Consider the following 24,572-nt stretch of genomic DNA (forward strand, 5'->3'; position numbering starts at 1 on the left):
GCGGAGATATCGACGGAGAAAGGTTGGAAAAGCTTAACCTTCGATATCTCCTAAACAGTTAGAGATACAGGCTTCGGACAGGTACCAAATTAAAGCCCATTCAAAACCCTACATTTTGGACTACATGGACGACCCTCTACTCCCAATAGAAGCGGAGATATCGACGGATGAAGGCTGGATATCGACGGAGAAATGTTCGAAAACTTTAACCTTCGATATCTCCTAAACGGTTAGAGATACAGGCCTGGTTCTGGCACCAAATTAAAGTGCTCTCAAAACCCTACATTTTGCCGTAAGTGGCGACTCTCTGCTCCCAGTAGAAGCGGAGATATCAAAGGAGAAATCTTGGAAAACTTTAACCTTCGATATCTCCTAAACGGTTAGAGATACAGGCCTGGTTCTGGCACCAAATTAAAGTGCTCTCAAAACCCTACATTTTGCCGTAAGTGGCGACTCTCTACTCCCAGTAGAAGCGGAGATATCAAAGGAGAAAGCTTGGAAAACTTTAACCTTCGATATCTCCTAAACGGTTAGAGATACAGGCCTGGTTCTGGCACCAAATTAAAGTGCTCTCAAAACCCTACATTTTGCCGTAAGTGGCGACTCTCTACTCCCAGTAGAAGCGGAGATATCAAAGGAGAAAGCTTGGAAAACTTTAACCTTCGATATCTCCTAAACGGTTAGAGATACAGGCCTGGTTCTGGCACCAAATTAAAGTGCTCTCAAAACCCTACATTTTGCCGTAAGTGGCGACTCTCTGCTCCCAGTAGAAGCGGAGATATCAAAGGAGAAAGCTTGGAAAACTTTAACCTTCGATATCTCCTAAACGGTTAGAGATACAGGCCTGGTTCTGGCACCAAATTAAAGTGCTCTCAAAACCCTACATTTTGCCGTAAGTGGCGACTCTCTACTCCCAGTAGAAGCGGAGATACCAAAGGAGAAAGCTTGGAAAACTTTAACCTTCGATATCTCCTAAACGGTTAGAGATACAGGCCTGGTTCTGGCACCAAATTAAAGTGCTCTCAAAACCCTACATTTTGCCGTAAGTGGCGACTCTCTACTCCCAGTAGAAGCGGAGATATCAAAGGAGAAAGCTTGGAAAACTTTAACCTTCGATATCTCCTAAACGGTTAGAGATACAGGCCTGGTTCTGGCACCAAATTAAAGTGCTCTCAAAACCCTACATTTTGCCGTAAGTGGCGACTCTCTACTCCCAGTAGAAGCGGAGATATCAAAGGAGAAAGCTTGGAAAACTTTAACCTTCGATATCTCCTAAACGGTTAGAGATACAGGCCTGGTTCTGGCACCAAATTAAAGTGCTCTCAAAACCCTACATTTTGCCGTAAGTGGCGACTCTCTACTCCCAGTAGAAGCGGAGATATCAAAGCAGAAATCTTGGAAAACTTTAACCTTCGATATCTCCTAAACGGTTAGAGATACAGGCCTGGTTCTGGCACCAAATTAAAGTGCTCTCAAAAGCCTACATTTTGCCGTAAGTGGCGACTCTCTACTCCCAGTAGAAGCGGGGATATCAAAGGAGAAAGCTTGGAAAACTTTAACCTTCGATATTTCCTAAACGGTTAGAGATACAGGCCTGGTTCTGGTACCAAATTAAAGTCCTTTCAAAACCCTACATTTTCCGCTACATGGACGACTCTCTACTCCCAGTAGAAGCGGAGATATCGACGGAGGAAGGCTGGATATCGGCGGAGAATAGCTGGAAAACTTTAACCTTCGATATCTCCTAAACGGTTAGAGATACAGGCCTGGCTCTGGTTCCAAATTAAAGTCCTTTCAAAACCCTACATTTTGCCGTAAATGGCGACTCTCTACTCCCAGTAGAAGCGGAGATATCAACGGAGAAAGGTTGGAAAACTTTAATCTTCGATATCTCCTAAACGGTTAGAGATACAGGCCTGGTTCTGGTACCAAATTAAAGTCCTCTCAAAACCCTATATTTTCGACTACATGGACGACTCTCTACTCCCAGTAGAAGCGGAGATATCGACGGAGGAAGGCTGGATATCGACGGAGAATGACTGGAAAACTTTAACCTTCGATATCTCCTAAACGGTTAGAGACACAGGGCTGGCTCTGGTACCAAATTAAAGTCCTTTCAAAACCCTACATTTTCCACTACATGGACGACTCTCTACTCCCAGTAGAAGCGGAGATATCGACGGAGGAATGCTGGATATCGACGGAGAATGGCTGGAAAACTTTAACCTTCGATATCTCCTAAACGGTTAGAGATACAGGCGTGGCTCTGGTACCAAATTAAAGTCCTTTCAAAACCCTACATTTTGCCGTAAATGGCGACTCTCTACTCCCAGTAGAAGCGGAGATATCGACGGAGGAAAGTTGGAAATCTTTAATCTTCGATATCTCCTAAACGGTTAGAGATACAGGCCTGGCTCTGGTACCAAATTAAAGTCCTCTCAAAACCCTACATTTTCGACTACATGGTCGACTCTCTACTCCCAGTAGAAGCGGAGATACGCAAATGCAAGGTCAACTTGCGGAGGCATTAAATATGGCTCGCCAAGGTATTTCCAAACGTTTACATGCCATGGGAAAAATTCAAAGGGATGGAAAATGAGTGCCGCATGAGTTGACTGAGAGACAGATGGAAAATCGAAGAGCCACTTCCGAAATTTTGGAAGAGAGAAAGAAAGAGTGAAGGAAAAAGAAACAGTAAGGCCCGGTTCCAGAACTTACTGTAAACGAAGTTTAACTCGTTAACCCTAGTTTAGACGAAAAATTGCGTTCCACAACTGCCTTAAACCATGGTTAGCGTTGATTTCTCACAGTTAAAGTTAAACCCAAAACTTTGGGCGTTTAATGAATTTAAACGAAGTTTAACACTGCAATACCATCAATTTGAGAAAAAAATTTATGACAATCCCGGTTTGGAGTTCAGTTGACAAATATTTTGAACGTTTGAACACCAAAGAGATATGGCTTTAAAATACATATTATCTTCATCTAAAGATGAAGATTTTGAAAACCTAATTTATCGACGGACAAGAAATATAAGAATAAGACGACCATCATATTTGAAAGAATTTAATAATGTCGATTTTCATGCACGATTTAGATTATTAAAAGAATCTGTTATTATAGTTCTAGCAGAAATCGAGCATGAAATTTCTCATAAAACAGAACAGTAAATATATAAATTTAATTTAAAATATTGGGTTTTTTGCTTCGATAGATTATATTCTAAAACAGAGTATAAAACTATATATAAAAGTCAATTATTATATGATAAATGCAATCAAATCAATAATATAAACTAATTGATTATTATTAACACTGGACTTCTACCTTTTAATAAATTAATACTTATATATAAATACAGCAAATGTTAATGTTGGTTAGTGTTTACTTCATACGAAACAGATATATTATTCTCTACTAGATGTCATAGCATCCAACTTATTTCAATTTTTCCTCTTTTCACTATTAGCAACAACCAATCATACTCTATGTTTGAAAAGAAAGAGAAATCTTTGACAGTTTCTTCATACAGACTATAGGTTTAAGTAAACTACAGTTAAAAACATGATGTGGAACGCGATATAAGTTTAACCATGCCGTTAAATGTAACGTCAGTTCAGATAATCACGGTTTAAACTTGATTTTGTGGAACTGGGCCTAAGGGAAAGTGATAGAGTGATGGAGTGAGGGAGGGTGGGAGAGTGATAGAAAGAGAGGAGTGTGGGGAGAGGGGGGTGGAGTTAGGAGGAGAGAGAGGAGAGTCAGCTTCTATATTCAGGATTGTCTTGAATTCATCTTCAAATGCTTTTTAGCCAATAGAACGATGCATATAGCATCTAAAGATGAACTTAAGATGGTCTGGAATAGAAATGTTAAACGTCGAAATTCATTGGTTATATGGTTACGCGTTACTATGCAGAAAATATGTCATAGAATTTCAAACTGTATGCGCCTAATATATCGTATGTTGGAGTCGGATATTATTAAATTTTTATTACACTACAGGGATTATTTTTGTGATTTATAAAATTTATTCTAAGCTTTAATATGAATAAACTAAAATGGCACGCGCGTAGCACGCGCTTATAGTGTTCTAGTATTATATAAACGCATAACAATGTGTGGTACCGTGCTTGTCAAGTACGCTATTATGATTATAACACAGACATAAACCGCCTAAAAGTGGATGTAGCACAGACTGCCACCATATGTAGGTTTTACCGCCGAAACCTGAAAGTGAATGTAGTATCGTAGTTCCCCTTTCAAAATGGATGCAGATGGCGCTTTTTGCCAGTGCGGAAAGTCGGTGTTGTCGAAAACGCCGTGTTGACCGCTCTCACGTTCATCTCTGGTAAAAGCAGGTTATGTTCCATCGATGAATCGATGTTCGATTCCTTTCTTCTTAAAATATCGATTATCTTCTTGATATCTCGAAGTCCTTCTTTGTTAAGCCAGCGGCACACGATGCTTGTTTTCGTGCTGGATTGCTTGCTGGATGAAAATACGACGTTCTGATTGGTGCATTTCCGAAGATGGATGGAAATCAACCAATCAGAGTTCTTCATTTCTGTCCTGAGGAGGGAAATGAAGAAAAATTGGTTTATTCTCTTATGTGTTATGTATTATATGTTATGCAAAAGCCTGTGCTCTTGCCCTTAGTATTTCCACCGACGAGGTAATATCAGAGAGGAACCTGAGAGCAGAGAGAAACCTGAGAGCGGTCAACACGGCATTTTCCGCGACACCGACTTTCTGCATTGGATGAGGACGCCAACTGCATCCATTATGCAGCTAAGAGGGGAACTACGATGTTACATTCACTTTCAGGTCTCGGTGGTAAAATCTGCATGTACTGCAACTACAGCTGCCATCTCTATGCCAGACTATGCCCGAAGTTCTAAAAAGGGCGGGGCGGGAAAAATAAAAGTACGTATTAAATATTAAATCTTCGAATGTTGCTGTATCAAAGTCTCCTGTATAATAAACGATTTGACACATCTGGAGACGCATAATGTATCGTTTCCCGCGTCCCGTTCCCTTCGTCCTGCTTCTCTCAATTCAGCATCCCGTCCGCTCAGGACATTCGCTCTTGGCACTAACAATGGCCATCGGTGGGCACGCTTGTTTGATCCGCTCGGAGGAGCACGCGTTAACGTGACGAGACTCCGGTTATAAATATCTCGCGAGTCGACAAAATATCTGAACTTTAAAAAAAAGCATTAAAGAAAATCACGTTGATGTTGTCATGGGTGAAATCTCACCCTGATATATTTTTTATTTTCGAAATAAAAAAAAGCCAAACGAGTGCAATTAAATGTTATTTATCATCATTGAATATTAGATGAAAAGTAGAAGAGTTATTGTCCGCAGCGGATAACCTAACATTTAATAAGAACATAACTAAATTAGAAATTTAGAAATTTTTGCTTATTCCCGGGAAATAAACTGTTGTGCAAAGCGCGACAATTTCAGTCTTCAAATATGTGGAATTCCGCAGCGAGTACAGACACTATATATTTTTCTCACCTTTACTCGCTATATTCCACATTTTGAATACATCGAAATTTGTATAAACACAATGCTATAAATTAAATGTGAAAAGTTGTGATTAGACTGGTCTCCTGCGTTCCATTAGTCGTCTTCCTCGGGAGCACCTCCTGGTGGCGCCTTCGGACCGCCGGCCCGCTTTGCCAGAATGATTTGATCCACTTTGAGGACCGTGCATGCCGCACCTACTGCATACTTCATCGCCCATTGTTTCGTCAGATACAAATCCAAGATACCCGCTTCGACGGTATCAATCAAGGCTGCTCCAATGCCCTGTGAGAAAAAAAGCATACGATTCCATATCATCTTTGTTGACATTGACATTCTAAAATTTCTCTAAAAATATCGCAAATGAGTTAGTCATTTTTGATTGAGCGAGTTTAGCAAGCGATTAACGAATGATGAGACACGACTAAAAAGACAGGCAAAAGTGCAAGGAGTCAATACATCGATGTTATAACCGCAGTTCTTCTTTCCCTCCTTATGCGCTGCATATAACTTGGACAGAAGCTCGGACGCGTGAGTACCGCTGCTCTCGGCCAACGTCTTAGGGAATATCTCCAGTGCAGTGGCAAAATTCCGCGCAGCGTACTGCTGCAAACCGGACAAAGTATCCGCATAGGACGCAAGTTGCGCGGCCAGCTCGATCTCTGTGGCGCCCGCACCCGGGACAAATCTACCGTCCCTCGTAATGCCCTTGAATGTGTTGATGCCGTCGTCGATCGCGCGTTCGATGTCGTCCATGTAGTTCTCGGTAGAACCACGCACGAGTACTGTGCTGATGCGGCTCTCTTTACCGTCGAGCTTGAATACTACAACTATGGTGTCTCCTAACTCCTCTATATACACCTTATCGGCGTATCCTAATTCTTCCGACGACGGAGGTACCTTCACAGGAAAACATCCATTATCATTATGGTTTAATGATATTAATGTCATGTATAAAGTTAAATGTATGTCGTAAAAATAAAAATTAGGTGCTTGCAGAAGTTCGTAGAATTGCAATTCAAAAAGTAATTTTAGAACAGTGAAATTGAACACTTACCTGAAAGTAATATATAAAAATGGCAGATACTTTGAACATATGTACTATTGATTATTATTAAAAAGAAAAATTAAAAAATCCAATGATATTAGCAAGCCTCTGATATTTGCACGCACTTGATCTCAAAGGAGACGCGCGATTAGGATAAATAAAATTACCAGTTTCGAAAGTGCAGTGGCGCCGACGGTTTTGCACAGTCGTCTGAGGTCGAATTTGCTTGGTATGCGAACAGCCATCAGGTTGTGCTTGTTCATATAGTGTAAAGCCATGTCACCAAACTTTCCACCGGCGACCACCACCGAGGCGCCGCTCTCAGCGATTGACTTGATCTGGTTTTCCAGTAACGATTCTTCGCCGCGCGAGAACTTCATCAATTCGTCCGCAGTCTTTATCAGTACAGTACCCTTGGTCTCAGTCTGTGTGATATCTACAGCACCCGTGTAAACTGCAATCTTGGCGCTGGTCTTAGTCGTGACGTCTCCTTCAACCTGACGCTTGAACACCATGCCTTGCACCACCTGGGAGTTGCTCAAACCACCGCCAAGTATCTTGCAAACTCGCACATTGTCCACATTGAATGTCGTTTTCTCAGGCAAAATGGAAATGCAAGCCTGACTGACGAGAGATGCAAGAAGATCCTCATTTCCATACTGTTTGCTCATGATAGTGGTCCTGATTCCTTTCTTTACTTGTTCTTCATTGCGTACATCCGTCACCTCTTGTACAACCAATGTCTGTAAAATTTCCAGTGCCTTCTCCAGAGCATTTTCATAACCTTCTACTATTTCAGAAGTTGTAATTCCCTGTAATCAAAATTATTACGTGAACCATCTATTCAATTGCATAGATACCCTTCTTGTGTTAGATATTTATTAAGATAAATATAATCTTAAAGCAATTAATTTTCAAGAATAAAAATAAATATTACTTTAGATTAGAAAATAATATACCAAACGAAGCAGCTCTTCTGCATTATGAAGTAATGCTCCAGCGAAGATAATGACAAAATTTGTTCCATCTCCTACTTCTGCTTCTTGCATCTTTGATGCTAGAACTAATAATCTTGCAGCTGGATGTTCTACTTCCAGCTCACTGATAATCGTTGCTGCATCATTGGTCACAAAGAGCTTCTCAATATGATTGATGACCATCTTATTCATACCATTAGGACCATATGCACTTCTCACTGTATCTGCCAATTGTTTGCAGGCTGTGATGTTTCTATAAACAGCTTCCTCAAGACCTGAAAAATACTAAGAATACAAAATAACAAATTATTCATCAAAGGAGATTTTTCTTTACACCACAAATAAGTGTTCAAATTTGGTTCAAATAAAACATAATCCCAAATCTATTTTATTTTATTACATTCCTATCTTATTATTCAATAATTAAATTGAATTTTATTTACAGGCAAGGAATGACCAGGGTGAATGAATACCACACATATCTTATGGTACATTAATAAACTCAATCGAAATCTTTTTAATCAGAAATTTATTAGTACGCTGATATTCTTAAATGCCTATAAAAGGTAAGAACAAGCCGATCCCTCCTTCGTATAGCCTTTGCAGGATCAGGCATCATTAGTCAGCGGAACTGTATGACAATTTATGATTATTGCAACAAAATTGCACTTACGCGGGCTCCTTCCTTGAGCATCTGCGCTACGCCAGGAGCTTTCGGTACGTGCATAGCCATTTTCGTCGGAAATTTCGGAAATTTTCAGTTCTTCACATGAGACACGCGACAACGCGCCTTCGTTTTGTTCTTGAGCGATACGATCGAGATTTTTCTCTTGGAAGACTCCTATCATCTAGGAATATTTGTTCCGTTGAAGAGACTTGCAGGTGTGTTTACAACGACGCTATTTGAAACGCGCTGATAGGCTGTGACGTAATAGGAAATTACCTAGAATCCAATATAGACTTTACGCCCAATCAGCCGTTTTTTACACAAATACTTACACAATACTTATTATTTGCAATATTTTGTTTGCAAAGAAATTTTATTTTACATACTTGTTTCTTTCTCTCTCCTGTTTATTTATCTACCAAAAGTCAGCCGACCTAAACATCGACGATTTAGTTGTAATAAACTACATATGCCGATCATAAAAAAAGAATTATTTATATGAAACAAATGTTATATGTCAGCAATCGTAAGTTTGCAATATTAACTCCGCAATAATGTATCTTAGCGTTTGGGAAAATATAACAGATCGGTTTAGAAAGAAAAATTTTTTAACCTGACATCGCGAATGTTATGTCAAGTGTGAGGACGCCTTAAGGGATTGGCACAGGAAGGAAGGAAAGAAGGATAAAGTGTACCGTGGATAAGAGAATTCGCGAACGAAGCACGTGAAATCGGATTCAGCTGACGAGTCTCGCAGCTTTTACGGGCGGTGGTCCAAACTTCGAACGTCCAGGGTCCAAGGTAGCCTCGATTTTGCGATACAATTATCGGCTGTGCTCTCTTGCTTCTTTACTGCTTACTTCTCCATCATTCTTCTGTTATGTGAACGGAAACTGCAATTGGTGTTATTTTCTAATGTCTGTCGTACACATACACAGCTGTTATGGACATGGTGATCTCGAATTTACAACAGCAGCGTCAAGTGACGGAACAGCTGCGCCGTGAGGCCGCTCTCAAACGGATCACTGTGAGCAAGGCTGTGGAGGATATGATGAAGTACATTACTGAACATGAACAGGAAGACTGCCTGCTCGTAGGCTTCTCATCGCAGAAGTCCAATCCCTTTCGTGAGAAAAGCACGTGCGTTGTCCTTTAAACCCACGTGCTTGCAATGAAAAAGGTCCTGGCTTGACACGCGAGAATGTTTTGAACTTTCATTTCACTTTTAATTGCGTGTCAGTTCTATGTAACGATAAGCGTATTTGCTAATGTATTTCTTTTTTATTAAGTAGGATATAAGTAATTTTCTTATTAAATTATTCTATAATTATGAGCAAAGGACAAAAAAGTAAGGATATTTGTCACTTTCTGCTGGTTTTATGTCCTGAAACTTGCTAACAAGAGGAATGTGCATTTTATGTTTCCTAAATTTACAAAGCTTCTAAAGTCATTATTGGAAGTTATAGAGAATCTTGCATAAGTTATGAAGTTTATACATCTATCTAGCTAATATGATCATATTCAGTCTGGTTAAAACTATTACAATTTTAACATATATTCAAATGGAGTAATGTATTTTTATATACATATATATACATATGAAGGAAGCTACTTTATTTATTTTATATATTCATGTGCCTAATTGTCAAAATAGTGTCTGGTTGCCAAAAATAGACTCCATATCCAAATTAATATTATTATTTATTAAACATGATGAAAAATGGTTTATAATAATAATATGAAATATTTTGATACTAGATTTAAATAAAAATATATGGGACAGGTGAAAAAATCGACACCAGCTCATAATTTCCATGCTTTAAATGAATTTTTATATCATATATTGTAAATTATCCTAATGCCTTGATGAAGTGCCTACATTAAAGTTTAAGACTGATAACAGCAAAGTAATGGTCATATAATGTATCAATATATCTATTTTAAAGAAAAATATATTTAATACAAATAGATATATATTATTTCCTGGACAAAAATACTTCCTGTTAAATAAAATAAAATATATTTAAATATAAATACATCTTGCAATCATTTACCACACAATGTGTATACTTATCTCTTTTTTCACAATACTTAGTATAAAATAGTGCTTGTAAAAATACAACTCAATATTTTTTATTGTTATTAAGATTGTTTTCCCAAACATAATTGTATAATGCAATTGTACAATGTACAAAAACTTGTATGCTATATAAGAGCAATGTACAATGATTGGATCAACCAAAATCAAATTGTGGTTGCTAGTAATTTATCAAATTATAAATTACGTATCGATATCGGCAGTTTTGCTCAGATTGTGTAAATATAATTGCAAAATTATGATGCTTTAGTCTTTCTAGCTCTCTTCGCTTTTGGCGATTCATTGGCTTTGTCCAAGTCAGGATACATGTTTTTAAATTCAGGGATAAATTCTGCCACTTTCTCCTGAGTTTTCAAATCTGGAAACAAAATTACCAGTTGTTGTTACGTAATTATATATACATTTACTTTCGTGACAAAATTATTTTTTTTGGTTTCATCTATTCATCTTTCTCGATTTATTCGTATTCTACTGTGTTTTTCGTAACGTTAAAATTACCCACATGACTGCTTGATGCTGTCGTCCGGCAGAGGACCGGGCTTCTTATCCAGAGCTAATTTTTCCACCATTTGTATCTGACATTCCAATTTATAACATTTGTACATATACGGATCATAGTTCATGCTTAGCCGATCAATAGTTCTTTTCCACAGTTCAGTCTCCCTATTGGTTACTTGATTCTGCGTTTTATAATGATGTAATACTTCACTCTTATCGCCTATACTTCCTGGAGAGTACCATTTATTTTCATCGAATGTGAAATACTTTTATCAAAGATTGTATAAAATAAAGAGATATGCAATCTATACCTTGATAGTAAACAGTTGATAAATAAAAGCCGCCCAACTCTATATTCGGAATCATATAACAAAGAGTAGTTTGAGTGTCCATCCGTAACGTGAACGCGCAAACTATCATCTTGCCCTTATTGGCGCATTTGTCCAACAAAGCGCTGAAGAATAATAGATTATCTGCGAAAAAACGAGACACTTAACATTTTATTGTCACATTAACGATATCACGAACTAGATGTACATGAAATGTACGTATTAAATTTATTTGAGAGTTACGTTATGTTACCTCTACGAGTGCTGTTGTAGTCTGGTCTGACAAAGTACTGTCGTTTCACGTGGTACCGAAAGAGATCGTTTGGTATAGGCTTCACGCCAATTAACTTGATGCTTGGCGGATGTATATGCTTCACATTAGAAATTTCCTTTGGCGTGAACTCCAGCTCTTCACCACCAATTAGCTCTTTGGTTTTCTTGATGACTTCCTCTGGTATCATATAGCTTAACTCATTTTCGTTGTCACTGTCCTCCTATGTAAAAAATAAATAAATTACTGACGTTTTAAGATGATAAATATTTAAAGTCCAAGATATGTGCAATGTGTAGACATAAGGAAAACTTTGATTTTATGTGTTACGCAAGTAAAATGTACCTCATCGTTAGAATCATCACCTTGGAGATACGTCGATCTTAATAAAACCTGACCTGATCTTTTGCTCAGTGACTTTTTTTTCAAACACCTACATTTCCTGAAGAAACGCATTTACAATTTTATTCCACGAAATTATGTAATATGGGATTATATTTGAGAAGAGAGTTAAATATCTCACAACGTTTAATATTTTAAAGTCTTACTTGCCCAGAGTACGCACGACTATATTGATTTCTAAATCATCGCTCATTTTGAAGGATAATCGTGCGATGTTCTTGGATGGTGCTTTAATCTGTTGCACCAAGTCCACCAGAGATGTCATCTTGTAAATACTTCTGTCCGTCTTTCTCGAAAGCATCTCTAAATCTTTGTAGAAATGATCATGCACCCAATTCTTGCCCCAACCGATCACATGCAATTTGATATCCAGATCTTTCAAAGATGCTGCTTTTGATCTAATTTTGTGCTTCTCAGCTTCTTCTAATACAGGATTATGACAAATAATTAAAACTATTCTGCGTATAGTGAGTACAGTTTTTATCTTCAAAAATTTATCCACTGCATACGATAGTACATTAAAAAGTGGATAAGTATTTTCAGGCGGCATACTTTGGTAACCTTTTACGTTACTTTTTGCTGTGAAAAACATTAAGACAATTTTAGAAAATATAGCAGATAAAATAAGTACATAAAATAATTACATATTGTATTTTTGCTATATTTATCATTAATTATGCTTGATTTTAATTTACATAATTTTCTGATACACTGTAGATCATCCAAGGTAACAACTCCTAGTTGTTGCAAAGTTTGAATATGTTCCCAATATGAATCTGCATCCTTCTGATCTGTGCCAAATAATATTACACCCATCCAATCTTGCATACTCCATGCTAGCTTTTGTCGAAGAATTTGCTTGTATAACTGAAAGGACAATGTTAATGACGATTAATTATTCATATACAATTTATTAGCCAGTCTATTATCAATATAAAATAATACTGAAAGAAAGTTTACAAAAACTGTAATATATCTGCATAAAGATGTAACTTGCAACGTTACTAACTTTAAAAAATTTATGGATATAGCTGAGTTTAGTTTCAGGATCTTCCTTAAACATTTGTTGTGTTGCGTCAACTGCAAATAATGTAGCTTCCCTTACTCCGTACCATTGGCTGATTTGAGAATCTTCCTCGTTTATATTGGAATCTTGCATGTTGAATGCTATCTCTACCATCATTACAATTTTTTACTTTAATAAGTATTACATAAATTTTTGGGAAAAGTACATATATCGAGCAAAATAGAGAAAGAGATCTTATATGACTCAGATATAAAATATATAAGAAATAACAAATTTAATATTATCTTGGGTAAGAATTATTTTAGATTACTGTAGTTAAATAAAAAAATGTGATAACGATTAAAGCAACAATGATTCTAAACTGAGATAACAATATAACGATAAGAATTAGATATATAGAAACGGACTTACTTGTATTTACGAAAGCAATTATAAAAGTTTACGAAAAACGCTTGATTTAGGCTGCGTTCCGATATTCACTGTCAGCACTAAAAATCTATAGTATACGTGACGCAAACTATGTATTTTCAGTACTGGCAGTGAATATCGGAACGCAGCCTTAGTCTCGTATCATAGATATAGTATAATAATTCTTAGGGCCGTATTCATAGTCCGGTCTTATATTTAAGATCGTTTTAAGTTCATCTTCAGATACTGTATAGATCATTTCATTGGCTACAGAATATCTGAACTGAATCGTGAACTCAAGACGGGCTTAAATATAAGATCCGACTGAATACGGCCCTTAAACCTATTTTAAGAGACAATAAGGAAGGGAATGACTATAAAGGCTCGTCTACAATAGCTGTAAGAGTAAGGCTGTAAGGCTGTAACGTAAGCTGTCAGCGAATGAAAATATTTCATTTCGTGTCTGCAACCTTACAGCCTTAAGCTAAGACTCCATGCATGCGGTGAGCTGCGGCAAACGGTTGCGGTGACCAATCAGGAGACAGACGCATGCCGGAGCTTGCCGCAACCGGACTTGCGCCTCCCTCCTGATTGGTCACCGCAACCGTTTGCCGCAGTTCACCGCATGCATGGAGTCTTAGCTTTACTCTTACAGCTAATGTAGACGAGCCTTCAGACCCGTTATTTTCCTATATTAGTTTCTGAGTTGTCGCTACGAGTCGCCACCATACACATCGAGAAACTGAGGTAATAGGTAGTACAACTCAATAATGAGGTCAACCGTATAGCTTTATTTTTCAAGCAATCTAATCAAACAGCAAGTCTGAGGACCTTTACGACAAATTCAATGGGCTGTAACTTAGATAAAAATAACGATAGCGAGATAGTACAAAAAGCATTTTGAAGTCTCCACTTTTCGCTTATCAAATTCATAATGTTGCTATTGTTTGTTACTACGATACTTTTAATTAAATAAAAAATGGCGATTATCAAATTTCATTTTCAATTCCATTTTTTGTTTTTATATTCAAAATTTATTTTTATTAAGTACATACTTATGATCAATTTTATGTATAAATGGAATTTAATGCAATTATTTAAATATAACAGAGATAATAGAGATAAAACATAGAGATTACATTTTATTTCTTCAAATATAGTTCACTATTCTGAGGAGAAATAGACAAAAAAAATGAAAAAGAATACAAATCCTATTTTTTATCTTATAACATGAAGTTATCAGGATGTTTATTAAAATTATAATGTTCCATAAAGTAAAAATACATTTTAATATATATAATTAATGTGTATATATATAAGCATTATATGAATGCTTTGATGAGAAGGCTTTGATATTTGAACTTTGATATAGGCATTATTTGAAAAGGAAAAAGAAAATTCAATTTTTAATATAAAGTATGTACATTTCTCTTCAAATTCAGATGCTTGAGAGGAGAAATGTGTGATGCTCAACAATGTTCAAACTTCTATTTCATTATAGTTGTACATTAGTTATAAGAATAAATATAATCACTAATGTATTTTCTAAGCTGTTTCAGGAAAATGATGTGTCTTTATATAATTAACATAAAAATAAATATTGAAATAAATATTGTTTATACTTATATGTATATTTAAATTGTCAAAATGATTAATAACTAATTGTTAAAGTACACTCCATATTTAAACTAGTATTATTACTTGTTAGTTATAATCAAAAGTTTTATAACAATAATAACCCAGCAAACATCAATTGTATAATTGTTAGTTATAATTTCTCTCAACAACGTAACTTTTACATAACATATGTATCGTATTTACATTATTCAATGAGAAATTATAATTAACATTTATATTATTGTTATTTGGTGTTTGCTAAGATCTTGGCAATAGATCAAAATAAAAATATATGGAACATGTGAAGAAATTAGTATTAGCTTGTAATCTAACTTAATTTTTATGCTTTAGAAAAATCTTTGAAATAAGTAGAGATATCACATAATCACACAATCTTATGTGATAAGATTGTATAATTATACTGCATAATACTCAACTTTTGATCAAACTCAGAAAGAGAAAAGAACAATGAAACCAACTTCCACTTAATGTTAATATATGCAATGAAACTTTATGTCAAATTGTCAGCTAGTATCAATTTCTAAAGATAATCATTCCATTTGTTTTTATCTAATGACTATTGCCAAAACAAAAAATAATATTATCCAGATGTTATAACCTTGAGTATTTATGTATATACGATAATATTGCATCTCATAGATAAATAAACATTCAATCCTGCTGCTATAAATATAGTATAGTTTTGTTCAAACTATAAACCAAGATTTATACGTGTATATATATAACACATAATAATAAAATATACTAAATATATCCAATAAAATATATCCTTAACTGGATATATATCACCATAAGTCTAAATAAATTTCTTTTTTTGATCATTTTTAACTTATATATATATAAACTTTTGAAGAAAACTGAGAAGAAAAATATTATTGTTGGCTTTACAGCTCTGTGAGCATAAAGTCATAGCTTCTACAACGTGGGCATTGCTCATGATCATGTAGAAAAACTATCTGTAATATGAAGTAAATAATAATTGTAGTTGTAATATTTAATGATACCACTTGTCAACAAATTAGAAACATTGTCAAAGATTCCAGAGATAATAAACAACATGTTAAAACAAATTTATTATATAGTACCTTAGGATGCTCTGGACAGTAATAACGTACTCTCCCCTTTGTCCAAAAACCACATCCATTACAAATAATATTGGAATGTGGTCTGTAACAAATACATTCTGACGATGCATTTGGATTATTCTTTTGCTTCTTCACATAACTTTTTATAAAATATTCGGAATTCATTTTGCTTGTAGACTGAAATCTGAAAGTACTGTGACAAATGGTTAATGTTAAATGTCAGTTTACATACATAGAACAAAGTCATTCTTCATCCTGTCGATCAAATGACAAGATTGCTACACAAACAAATGAAGCAATTAATTACAACTCTGTATTGTCGACTATATATAAAATTAACGGTATTTTGCCCAGTATAACTATATATATAATATAAGTAACTGAATATTTTATAATTTAGGAGATCTAAATATTGATAAGATAATAGACACGTGTCGATTATATGTAAATCAAATCTAATTTTATCGTTCGACAAACTATCATAACACAGTCCGTAAAAGAAATAATACATTAGCTCACCTGAACACACAAGACGTAATATGACGTGACACGTAATTAATCGTCGAATATATGTATGTGTACTAAAATTTTCAAGCTGTGTCCTCAAAATGATACGGACACGACGAAAACAAACAGCCGAGTGAAGTGTGCTCTGAAACACGACGATGATGATTGTCTTCTGCTAACATCACATTAGACGTTGGACTTTGAAATTATGAAATCTGTCGCGCACTAACGTTCACTTAATAACATATATCGCGAAAGTATAATTAATAATTCCTGCAAGTTTGGTAAAGTTTGAAGAAAATTGACAAGGTGATTGAATTCGCGTTAGTTATCCGTTACATGAAAAATTTCACGCATGTGCGTGAAATTTTTCATGTACACGAAAGAACGCGGAAAGAATAGACTTACGCGTTATATATAATAATTAAACTTTTTTGTAATATTGTAAGATTTTTGCTTGTCAATTGAAACTTTTCGCTACCGTTGTTCAATAAAAGAGTATAATTATTTTATTTCTTCAAAAAACGAAGTAAACTCGATGAATTGTACGTTGTAAGATCTTGTGAATGCGAGTGCGACGTTGTTAATGTATTTTCGCAGAATCAAAATCAAGATTGAAGTCGGTATAATTTGACTAATTTTGATAAATTCAATAAAATCGAATGTAAATAAAAAGATTGACAGAAAATTGTCATCGCGATAAACAATTACATATGTTTGTTACAAATTGAGGCATTTCCTTTTTACGTTATTGAAACGTTATCACGCAAGTTGGGAGAATCATAAAAATCATCATATCTGGATCTAATTAATGTATTGTATTTTTTCGTATATACAAAAACATATACGTGATTGAATAATTACAGTGCTCGGATGTAATTTCTCTTGTCATACTTTCGATCCAACGTTGCATTCTTCTCGATGCGATTTATATGTAAAAATATTGAGAAATGATTTATGTGTAATCGACACTGAAAAATGAGGCAATATTGATCGTCACTTTTCAACTTTTCATTGAATCTTCATCACGTGGCTCGAGCTCTCTAGAAAATTTGTTAGCGAGTCAAAATTAGTACGACATACCAAAGGAATTCCCCATGTCGCAAATATTACGTCTACTCCCACTTAAAATTTTCTCTCTTACGTTCTACGCAACAGACTTACAACACGTACTTATCATTTTCGTCCCAATTTGTTGTCCCTTAAACGGATAAAAGACTATCTAATGTAGATCGGAAGTTTTCTCTTTAACCAGTAAATTTTTCCATTCGTTCTGCTCCAATCAATATTTCCTTGTCGTTTCGCGCTCGCCTCGTAACGCTGCTGATTACGATACGATGGGAAACGATAACTTGAAAATTATACTCGCGTATAATGTGTCGAAGAAAGAGTACATGCGTTTCGACCCTAGTTCGATCGATTGTCGAACGTGAGTCGAGACTTTGTTCTCACACTTAACATCTATAAACAACAGTAAAGATATTTCATAAAAATATATCAGTGCCTGTCTCACTTTCGTGAATACCGGAGCTTTATCCTTACAGAGCTTGTATTACAACGGTGTCCCGTGAAGAAATAAATCAAATTGTAATGCTGCGATAAATCTCCCTCTGTGCCTCGTCGCAACATAGCGCTGTGAGGTATATATCTGAAAATATTTCGCGAAAAAACGTCATTTCCTAGAATTCGACGACGAAAAATTCCTCTTCACAATTGACACTTGAAGTACGTTTTACACATTCAAAGACTGCGTTGAGTATAGAACAAAAAAAAAGTATTCATCGGTAGCACTTGTCGCTACGTTATCGCAAGGCACAGCAGAACCAGAAAGAAATATCACGGCTCTCTGGTACCGGATTCTGCGTCTATTTAAAACTTGCACGGCATGGAAGACAAATCGCAAGATCAGTCGACGTTGAAGGCGAGGAAAAAATAAACGTCTTCTTTTTCAGCTGCCTGCACTCGCTCAGAAATTTGTTGATGCGCCTCGTAAAGTTCCTCGACGCATGCCTCGGCTATTAAATCGCTATTAATCTTCGCATACGGAGACACCGTAGTTTAGGTACATGGAGTATGTAGGAAACTTTGTTTTGAAAAATGTATGTAAGTACGCGATAAAAATAATTTACATTTACATGTGATTTCTCTTTCTTTCTTCTTTCTCTCTCTCTCTCTCTCTCTCTCTTTTTCTCTCGCTTTCTTCCTTCCTTTCTTTCGCGATTATCTTATGTATAAAAGTATTTCGGTATGTGTAATTGGCATTCATTTGTGAGGATCGGACGCGATTTCCATCTCGCGCGTCTCGTAGATTATACTCTCGAATTTCGTTCGAGCTAGTAAAGCGATTTTTACAGCGATGTAATACAAAAGTTAGAGATCTTCACGGAGATGCTCGCGGAAAAACCGTCATGTCAATATATATATTTATAATAATTACGTACGGTGTTGTGAAACGTTACGACGAAGTGTAATGCTGCGTTCACACGATAAATAACACACGATAGTTTCCGAAATCGCTCCGTAGAACAAGTGTTTGTTTGATGTTATTTTGCCCTTCGAAATTCATATTTGCTTTATTTCTTTTTGGTCCTTCTACCGTTCGTGATAATTGTATATATATATACATATATACATATATATATATATATATATATTCGCCAGAGTGTGATCCCTCGACATTCTCAATGTTGTCTCGCGCGCAATTTCGTTCAGTACGTAACAAAACGTTATTCCGCGGATTCACGTTACTGTCAACGAATATCTCCGAAAGTAACTTTTCAATTAAAAATAAAAAAATATCCCTAATACGTATACAAATTAGTCTCTTATTATTATTATTATTCCGGTTGACGATCGTGGCGAATCTCGTTGGAGCGTCGGATAGTTTAACAACAAATTCGCGTTTATGATCGACATGTTCGCTTATTACTAAGGTATTTAGGTCAGAGGAAACTCGCGCGCGAAATGAAGAAGGCAAAATAAAACGAAAAAGTTTTGCCATCTCAGACTACACTCGTGTTGGCTGCGCAAAGCTGTCACTTCGTCCACGATTATGCCGAGAAGTCTTAGTCGCCTAAGTACCACGCGCTCGTTAACTTCGCCGGAGAGAATAGTCTTTGATAATAAATATTTCGCGATATATATATTTATATATATATAATATTTATATATATATAATATATATATATATATATATCACACGATCTCTCCTAGTCAACAAATATATCATCTTTCATCAGGTACACAAGCGATAACAAGTTACAAGCTTGAGTCGAACGGCTGCTGCGAAAACTCGGGATTTGATATAGTACGCTTGGCACGGTTCTGATTCACAGAACGTCTGAGTAATCAGCCGATCATTCGCGGATCGGTTCGCAGAATATAAACGTCATCGCACGTCACAGGCAATATTTTGGACCGCACAGAGAGAACTTCTCTTTTTATCTCGATACGACGTGTATGTATACATATATATATATTAATTCACGTTTGAGACGGAATATTATTCGCGCGTAGCGCCGACTCAGTTGATCTATCGGGTCAACCGATGAACGCTCGGATTATTAAATATATAGTTGACTCCCAGCTAAAACGGCGATTTGTCCACAACGGATTAACCGTCGTGTCGCTCCTGTAAATCGAATTAGCCTAACTCGAACAGCTATCGAAATAGCGACGCTAGAGTCTCTTCTTTTTCTCGTTACTGTTAATGATCTTGTGATTTCTTACGAAAATACGCACCATCACAGTCCAATTTCAAGTACATCGACTATCCAAAAATTCCACGCATTTGTTACAACATCCAAGTCCCTTTTTTATATATCTAGCACCATGTTTCTCACAAGATCGCTCAGTGAAACCGTCTCAACTCGAAAGCACCGAGCTTCGTTTCTGACGCGACTGATGGCTTGACCGATGTTTCGAGAATAAAAATCGAAGATAAAAATTCCCTGATGCGAGAAATGACGATGCGAACGGATCAAACAGCGCAGCATAATAACAGAAGAACGCAAAGCTGCAAATAAAAAGACGTCGCCGCGTCCGGAAAATTCCGAAATGAATGTTGCCGAAACGGAAGCGTCAATGTGGAACGTGGAGATAACTTGAACGTTAAGTATTAAAAATGACTAGTTGACGGAACAGGATACAGAGGCCTCTGGTTTCCATCGGCGAGGCGTAGTCGCACCTGAGGTTCCTCACGAATGGGATTTTGCGACCGGCAAACATTCGTTTCCGAGAAATCAGCTATGAGAGACTCGCGGATCTCTTCCTTCGATCCACCCCAACGATTCACACGCGAACGCCAACACCTTTGTCGCCCTTGATCTCCGTCGACACAACGTCGAACGTGGGAGTGCAGATGTCGGTGGGTGTGGGGATGGCGAGGGGCGCCAATCGCGGGTTCCTTTTGGCCGGCGGGTCCTTCAGGATGTAACTCGTGCAAGGCCTGACCCTCAGCCTGCTGGAATGTACGGACGGTTCCAGCCTGAGAATCGCACAGGATCGCGTCGACGGGTGCCTCACGCGGTGCACCGATTCCGTGGACCGGCTCTGCATCGCTGCCTCGATAACGCACCTCTTCAGGTTTATCGTCGAGACCGAGTTGTACGGCGGGGCGTCCCGCTCAGAGTCTGGTGTGAATTCGGGCGTGAGACCGGGATCGTCGCTCTCCTCGAAGGACGTGAAGATATCGGAGTCGGGCACCGACGGCGCGCTGAAGAAGGACTCGCGCAAGGACGACGTGAGAGCGTCCGGGCACATGAAAGGATCCAAGGACGTGAGGTCGTTGAGGTCGCTGCCGCTGTTGCAGCACGTCTGGAAGTTGTTGACCGAGTAAGACGACGGGAAAGTTGTCTGATGCTCAGTCACGCTCGACAGGACCTCTTGGCTCCTGGACGACTCCGACCACTTGGAGTCTGAAGGTCGTCTCGAGCTGAACCTCGTGGAGTCGTGCTCGGCGAAGATAGGCTCCGGCAGTCTCGCGTCCTTGCATTTGTCCGAGTTCCGCAGCAGCGCCTCGAACAGATCGATCGGCTCCAACGTCGGCGTGGTGCCGGACAACAGATCGTTCCCCGAGCCGTTTCTGCAGTCGTCGTGCCTGTCGTTTACGGACGGCTCGCTGAAGTCCTCGATGTTCAGCAACACGGTTGGAATCACCGGATCTGAGTACCGCACCGGGCTGCTTCGTTTGCTCAACGGTGACTTGTTGCGTTGCGTCACGTCGACGATGGGCATCGAGATCTCGAGGCTTTGCGCTTCCTCGCCCTGAAGTGGTGCCGAGGGCAAAGGATCTATGGGACTCGGCGGTTCCGAGTGTATCGTCGGCACGATCAACGAGTCCATCAGGTTCGATGGCTCCAACAACGTCACGCGCGTCATCGGGTCGATTGTGTTGATCGATTCGGATCGATTCAGTATGTCCAAGTTCCTTCGTGCTTGCGTCAGAGCTCTGGCAGTAAGGTCTACTCGGCTGTGTGCGCTTCTCGATGACGGTGGGTCCAGGTTAATCAGATTCGCCAACTTGTTCGGCGTGATCGTTAGTTGTCCAGGCGACGCACTTCGCCTCGGACTGTTCGCGTAGCTCGGTTTGACGCTGTCGGGCGCCGACGAGGACGGTGTGGGATCACCGCGCAGCCTGAGATTCAAGTTCGGACTGGCGCGCCCGAAGTAGCGGCGGAATCTCCGTCGCGGATGTGGCGAGATTTTGGCTCTACGTTGATCCTCAATCTGCTGGCACAGCATCATCGTGTGTCTAGCTAACGCGCCCTCGTATCTGCTGTGGTTGAGGTCGAGATTCTGCACGGAGTAGCCGTAGCTCTCAGCGTCGTTGCCGCTCACCGGGAAGAGCTTCGAGCTGATTTGAGAGGCGCGTCTCGTGGCCGCCTTGATGTTCGAGTCCGACATGGATGAAAGATGTGCGTTCCACTTGTTACAAGCGTCGTTATTGCGACAGAGTACTTCGTTGAAGTCCTTGGCGTCCATCACGGGACTGTCAGTGTTCAGCATCGGGTCGGAGAGCGCGTTCAGCTGGAGATATTTGCGGCTGCTGTGCGCTCCGTCGGCGCTCTTCAGATTCTGGTAGGATGTGAACTTGGGTTCGCTAATAAGCGGGAAGTTCTTATGACTTATTCGCTTGCGATTCAGCCGTCTGAGATGCCGTATCTTGCTGAAGGTCGGGTCCAACAGGTACTTGAGGTTTTTGATTTTGTCGATGTTGTGATTCGTGTCGATCACGTGGCTTCGGTCGATGATGTACTTCGGGTCGAGCATCTTCGTGAGATCGTGGATGTTCTCCTCGACGATGTCGCCATGCCGGCTGCTGGACGAAGCGGCGAGCTCGATATCATTCTTCTCGGGGGAGATGTTGGTATGCCTGCCCGACACCTCCAAGCATCTCCTGCTGGAGTAGAGCACGCCGTGATGCTTCGCTGCGAAGCAATCCTCCACCGGGTGTCGTCTGCTCTCGTTGCTGTTGTTGATCTCGGCGAGCTCGAGGTTCGTGTTGGTGCCGCGTCTCGTCGGCGAGCAGCCGTAGCGGCTCGGCATCAGGCAGACCAAGGCGATCAGGTCGCCGGCGATCTTGCCCGCAGCCACGCGCATCTCGCCGTGGTGGAACGCATAGATCCAGGGATTCGCGCCGCTATGCGCCAAGATCGGCAGGCCCAGCCACACCACCGCCCAGTCCGACAAGATGTTGGTGCCGCAGAAGATGTCCACCAGCATGCAGGTCTGGAAAAAAAAGACGAGCGTCTGTCGAACGTACATGAGAGGAAAAAGTTCAAGCCTCATATTGGGAAAATATTCGCGGCTGACTAAAGGTGAAAAAAGTTTGTAACAATTTCACCTAAAAGGGCTGAAGTAGCTCTCTCTCTCTCTCTCTCTCTCCTCCAACAAGAGAAGAATTTCTACTTTCATCGGCTTTTATGGTACACAGACCACTGCTCGTTGAAGTACCATCTCTCCGTAAAATTGGTTGAAATGAAGCGGAAGAGACGGCAAGATATGTATTGGGCGAGTGGAAAAGTTTCGACGGATTTCACGACAGAAGAAGGACTGCGTGTGTGGACTAAATAATATTATAAAAACGACTATCAAATTACCGCCATTTTTCTTTTCATTATCTTTGATATATTTTATACATCTACATATTTGTGGGTGTTGCCATGAAAATGGATCAACTACGTTTCTGAGAGACTCATCTAAACTTTTGCACTCGTCCGATATCATGTGATTGCATCGCTACCTGTCATCGTAGCTCTCAATATCTCTGAGGGAGACGACTACCATCATCTTGAAGTTTTTCAATATCCATTGCCATTTGCGTAGCCATTTGCAACTCTAAGTGAGAGAATACAATAAATCTCTGGATATAGGTAGCGATGCTTCTACAGACGAATATCGTTTTACAATAACTCCTTCTATGATGATGATGATGATGATGATGATGATGATGATGGCGACACATCGGACATTGTGCTCAACGATGCGCTCGGGCGACGACATTGTCCAAAAAGATATCGATTGCCGAAGAGACGCTGCGCACAAATGCTGCAAAACCGATATGAGGAGCGCGCCCTTTGAGGTTCCCGCCGTTGGCTCGTCGCGTGTATCGAAAAATTATTTCACGATGCAGCGCTCGCGTGCGTTTTTCCGCACGGACCGCGGGGACAAAGGCGCCGATGAAGTTTGTTTTCCCGGTGCAGCCCGCGAAAAGGCGTTTACTCCGCGAGACGCGACCGAGCTCGAGAAGACGGCTGTGGGGCACTGCACTTTCAATGAAATCGCGCCAATTTGCATTAATAACGTTTCTCTCGTGCCACGAGGGGTCGCGGAAATGTTTGTTCAGTTGTTTCGCCGGCTCTTTTACACCGCGAGGCATTCCGCGGCAAAGAACAAAAGGAACGCGGTCAAAGTGCCACGGGGTAACTGCGCAGTTCTCTCCCTATTCCGTCGCCCGTAACTACCGTTTCCGCCACATCCACGTTCTTGTAATTTCGTAAATTACGACGTCGCCCTTTCTCTCTCTCTCTCTCTCTCTCTCTCTCTCTCTCTCTCTCTCTCTCTCTCTCTCTCTCTCTCTCT

At 39.0% G+C, this 24,572-nt stretch overlaps 5 protein-coding genes across 7 annotated transcripts in view; 1 reads left to right on the plus strand and 4 right to left on the minus strand.

Moving 5' to 3' along the window:
- Positions 1-5,512: 5,512 nt before the first annotated feature.
- Positions 5,513-8,415, minus strand: CCT8 (chaperonin containing TCP1 subunit 8). Its single transcript, XM_011140732.3, has 5 exons — positions 8,234-8,415; positions 7,543-7,845; positions 6,751-7,395; positions 5,995-6,435; positions 5,513-5,820 (listed from the first exon to the last, which is right to left on the minus strand). Exons 1-5 carry the CDS (start codon positions 8,291-8,293, stop codon positions 5,632-5,634), a joined length of 1,638 nt encoding a protein of 545 aa, XP_011139034.1. The 5' UTR covers positions 8,294-8,415; the 3' UTR covers positions 5,513-5,631.
- A 151-nt stretch (positions 8,416-8,566) lies between these two features.
- On the plus strand, positions 8,567-9,947 carry Ggamma1 (guanine nucleotide-binding protein subunit gamma-1). Of its 2 annotated transcripts, XM_011140733.3 has the most exons (3): positions 8,567-8,753; positions 8,866-9,028; positions 9,166-9,947. In XM_011140733.3, exon 3 carries the CDS (start codon positions 9,171-9,173, stop codon positions 9,381-9,383), a length of 213 nt encoding a protein of 70 aa, XP_011139035.1. In that variant the 5' UTR covers positions 8,567-8,753; positions 8,866-9,028; positions 9,166-9,170; the 3' UTR covers positions 9,384-9,947. The 2 variants fall into 2 exon arrangements, with proteins under 2 accessions (XP_011139035.1, XP_019696890.1); XM_019841331.2 differs by lacking the exon at positions 8,567-8,753 and having other exon boundaries at positions 8,810-9,028.
- Positions 9,948-10,275: 328 nt separating this feature from the next.
- On the minus strand, positions 10,276-13,340 carry LOC105182930 (ATP-dependent DNA helicase 2 subunit 1). Its single transcript, XM_011140734.3, has 9 exons — positions 13,264-13,340; positions 12,835-12,998; positions 12,521-12,692; positions 11,972-12,404; positions 11,769-11,865; positions 11,406-11,646; positions 11,135-11,296; positions 10,828-11,052; positions 10,276-10,683 (listed from the first exon to the last, which is right to left on the minus strand). Exons 2-9 carry the CDS (start codon positions 12,982-12,984, stop codon positions 10,562-10,564), a joined length of 1,602 nt encoding a protein of 533 aa, XP_011139036.1. The 5' UTR covers positions 12,985-12,998; positions 13,264-13,340; the 3' UTR covers positions 10,276-10,561.
- A 2,403-nt stretch (positions 13,341-15,743) lies between these two features.
- LOC105182931 (uncharacterized) lies at positions 15,744-16,917 on the minus strand. Its single transcript, XM_011140736.3, has 3 exons — positions 16,503-16,917; positions 15,984-16,176; positions 15,744-15,854 (listed from the first exon to the last, which is right to left on the minus strand). The coding sequence occupies exons 2-3, from the start codon at positions 16,146-16,148 to the stop codon at positions 15,783-15,785; spliced, it is 237 nt and encodes a 78-aa protein (XP_011139038.1). The 5' UTR covers positions 16,149-16,176; positions 16,503-16,917; the 3' UTR covers positions 15,744-15,782.
- Positions 16,918-19,667: 2,750 nt separating this feature from the next.
- The window catches only part of LOC105182932 (uncharacterized), a 71,880-nt gene continuing 66,975 nt past the window's right edge, over positions 19,668-24,572 (minus strand). For both annotated transcript variants that reach the window (XM_025304419.1, XM_011140737.3), the window contains one exon: positions 19,668-23,219. In XM_025304419.1, coding sequence (XP_025160204.1) covers positions 20,781-23,219 — 2,439 coding nt within the window. In that variant the 3' untranslated portion in view covers positions 19,668-20,780. The remainder of the gene's footprint in view (positions 23,220-24,572) is intronic.

Source organism: Harpegnathos saltator, unplaced genomic scaffold, assembly GCF_003227715.2.
Source record: "Harpegnathos saltator strain DR-91 unplaced genomic scaffold, Hsal_v8.6 scaffold608, whole genome shotgun sequence".
In the NCBI taxonomy this organism is placed as follows: Eukaryota; Metazoa; Arthropoda; class Insecta; order Hymenoptera; family Formicidae; genus Harpegnathos; species Harpegnathos saltator.

Excerpts from the sequence above, each read along its gene's own strand:
- LOC105182931 (XM_011140736.3), bottom strand. The coding sequence starts at position 16,148 with ATGAATTCCGAATATTTTATAAAAAGTTATGTGAAGAAGCAAAAGAAT. Across the intron at positions 15,855-15,983 it reads ACTGTCCAGAGCATCCTAAG|ATAGTTTTTCTACATGATCA; the intron begins GTACTATATAAT and ends TTCATATTACAG.
- Ggamma1 (XM_011140733.3), top strand. The coding sequence starts at position 9,171 with ATGGACATGGTGATCTCGAATTTACAACAGCAGCGTCAAGTGACGGAA.
- LOC105182930 (XM_011140734.3), bottom strand. The coding sequence starts at position 12,984 with ATGCAAGATTCCAATATAAACGAGGAAGATTCTCAAATCAGCCAATGG. Across the intron at positions 12,693-12,834 it reads ATATCCATAAATTTTTTAAA|TTATACAAGCAAATTCTTCG; the intron begins GTTAGTAACGTT and ends TTGTCCTTTCAG. Across the intron at positions 10,684-10,827 it reads CGACAGCATCAAGCAGTCAT|ATTTGAAAACTCAGGAGAAA; the intron begins GTGGGTAATTTT and ends TTTTGTTTCCAG.
- CCT8 (XM_011140732.3), bottom strand. The coding sequence starts at position 8,293 with ATGGCTATGCACGTACCGAAAGCTCCTGGCGTAGCGCAGATGCTCAAG. Across the intron at positions 7,846-8,233 it reads TGCTCAAGGAAGGAGCCCGC|TATTTTTCAGGTCTTGAGGA; the intron begins GTAAGTGCAATT and ends TTGTATTCTTAG. Across the intron at positions 5,821-5,994 it reads ACTGCGGTTATAACATCGAT|GGCATTGGAGCAGCCTTGAT; the intron begins GTATTGACTCCT and ends TTTTTCTCACAG.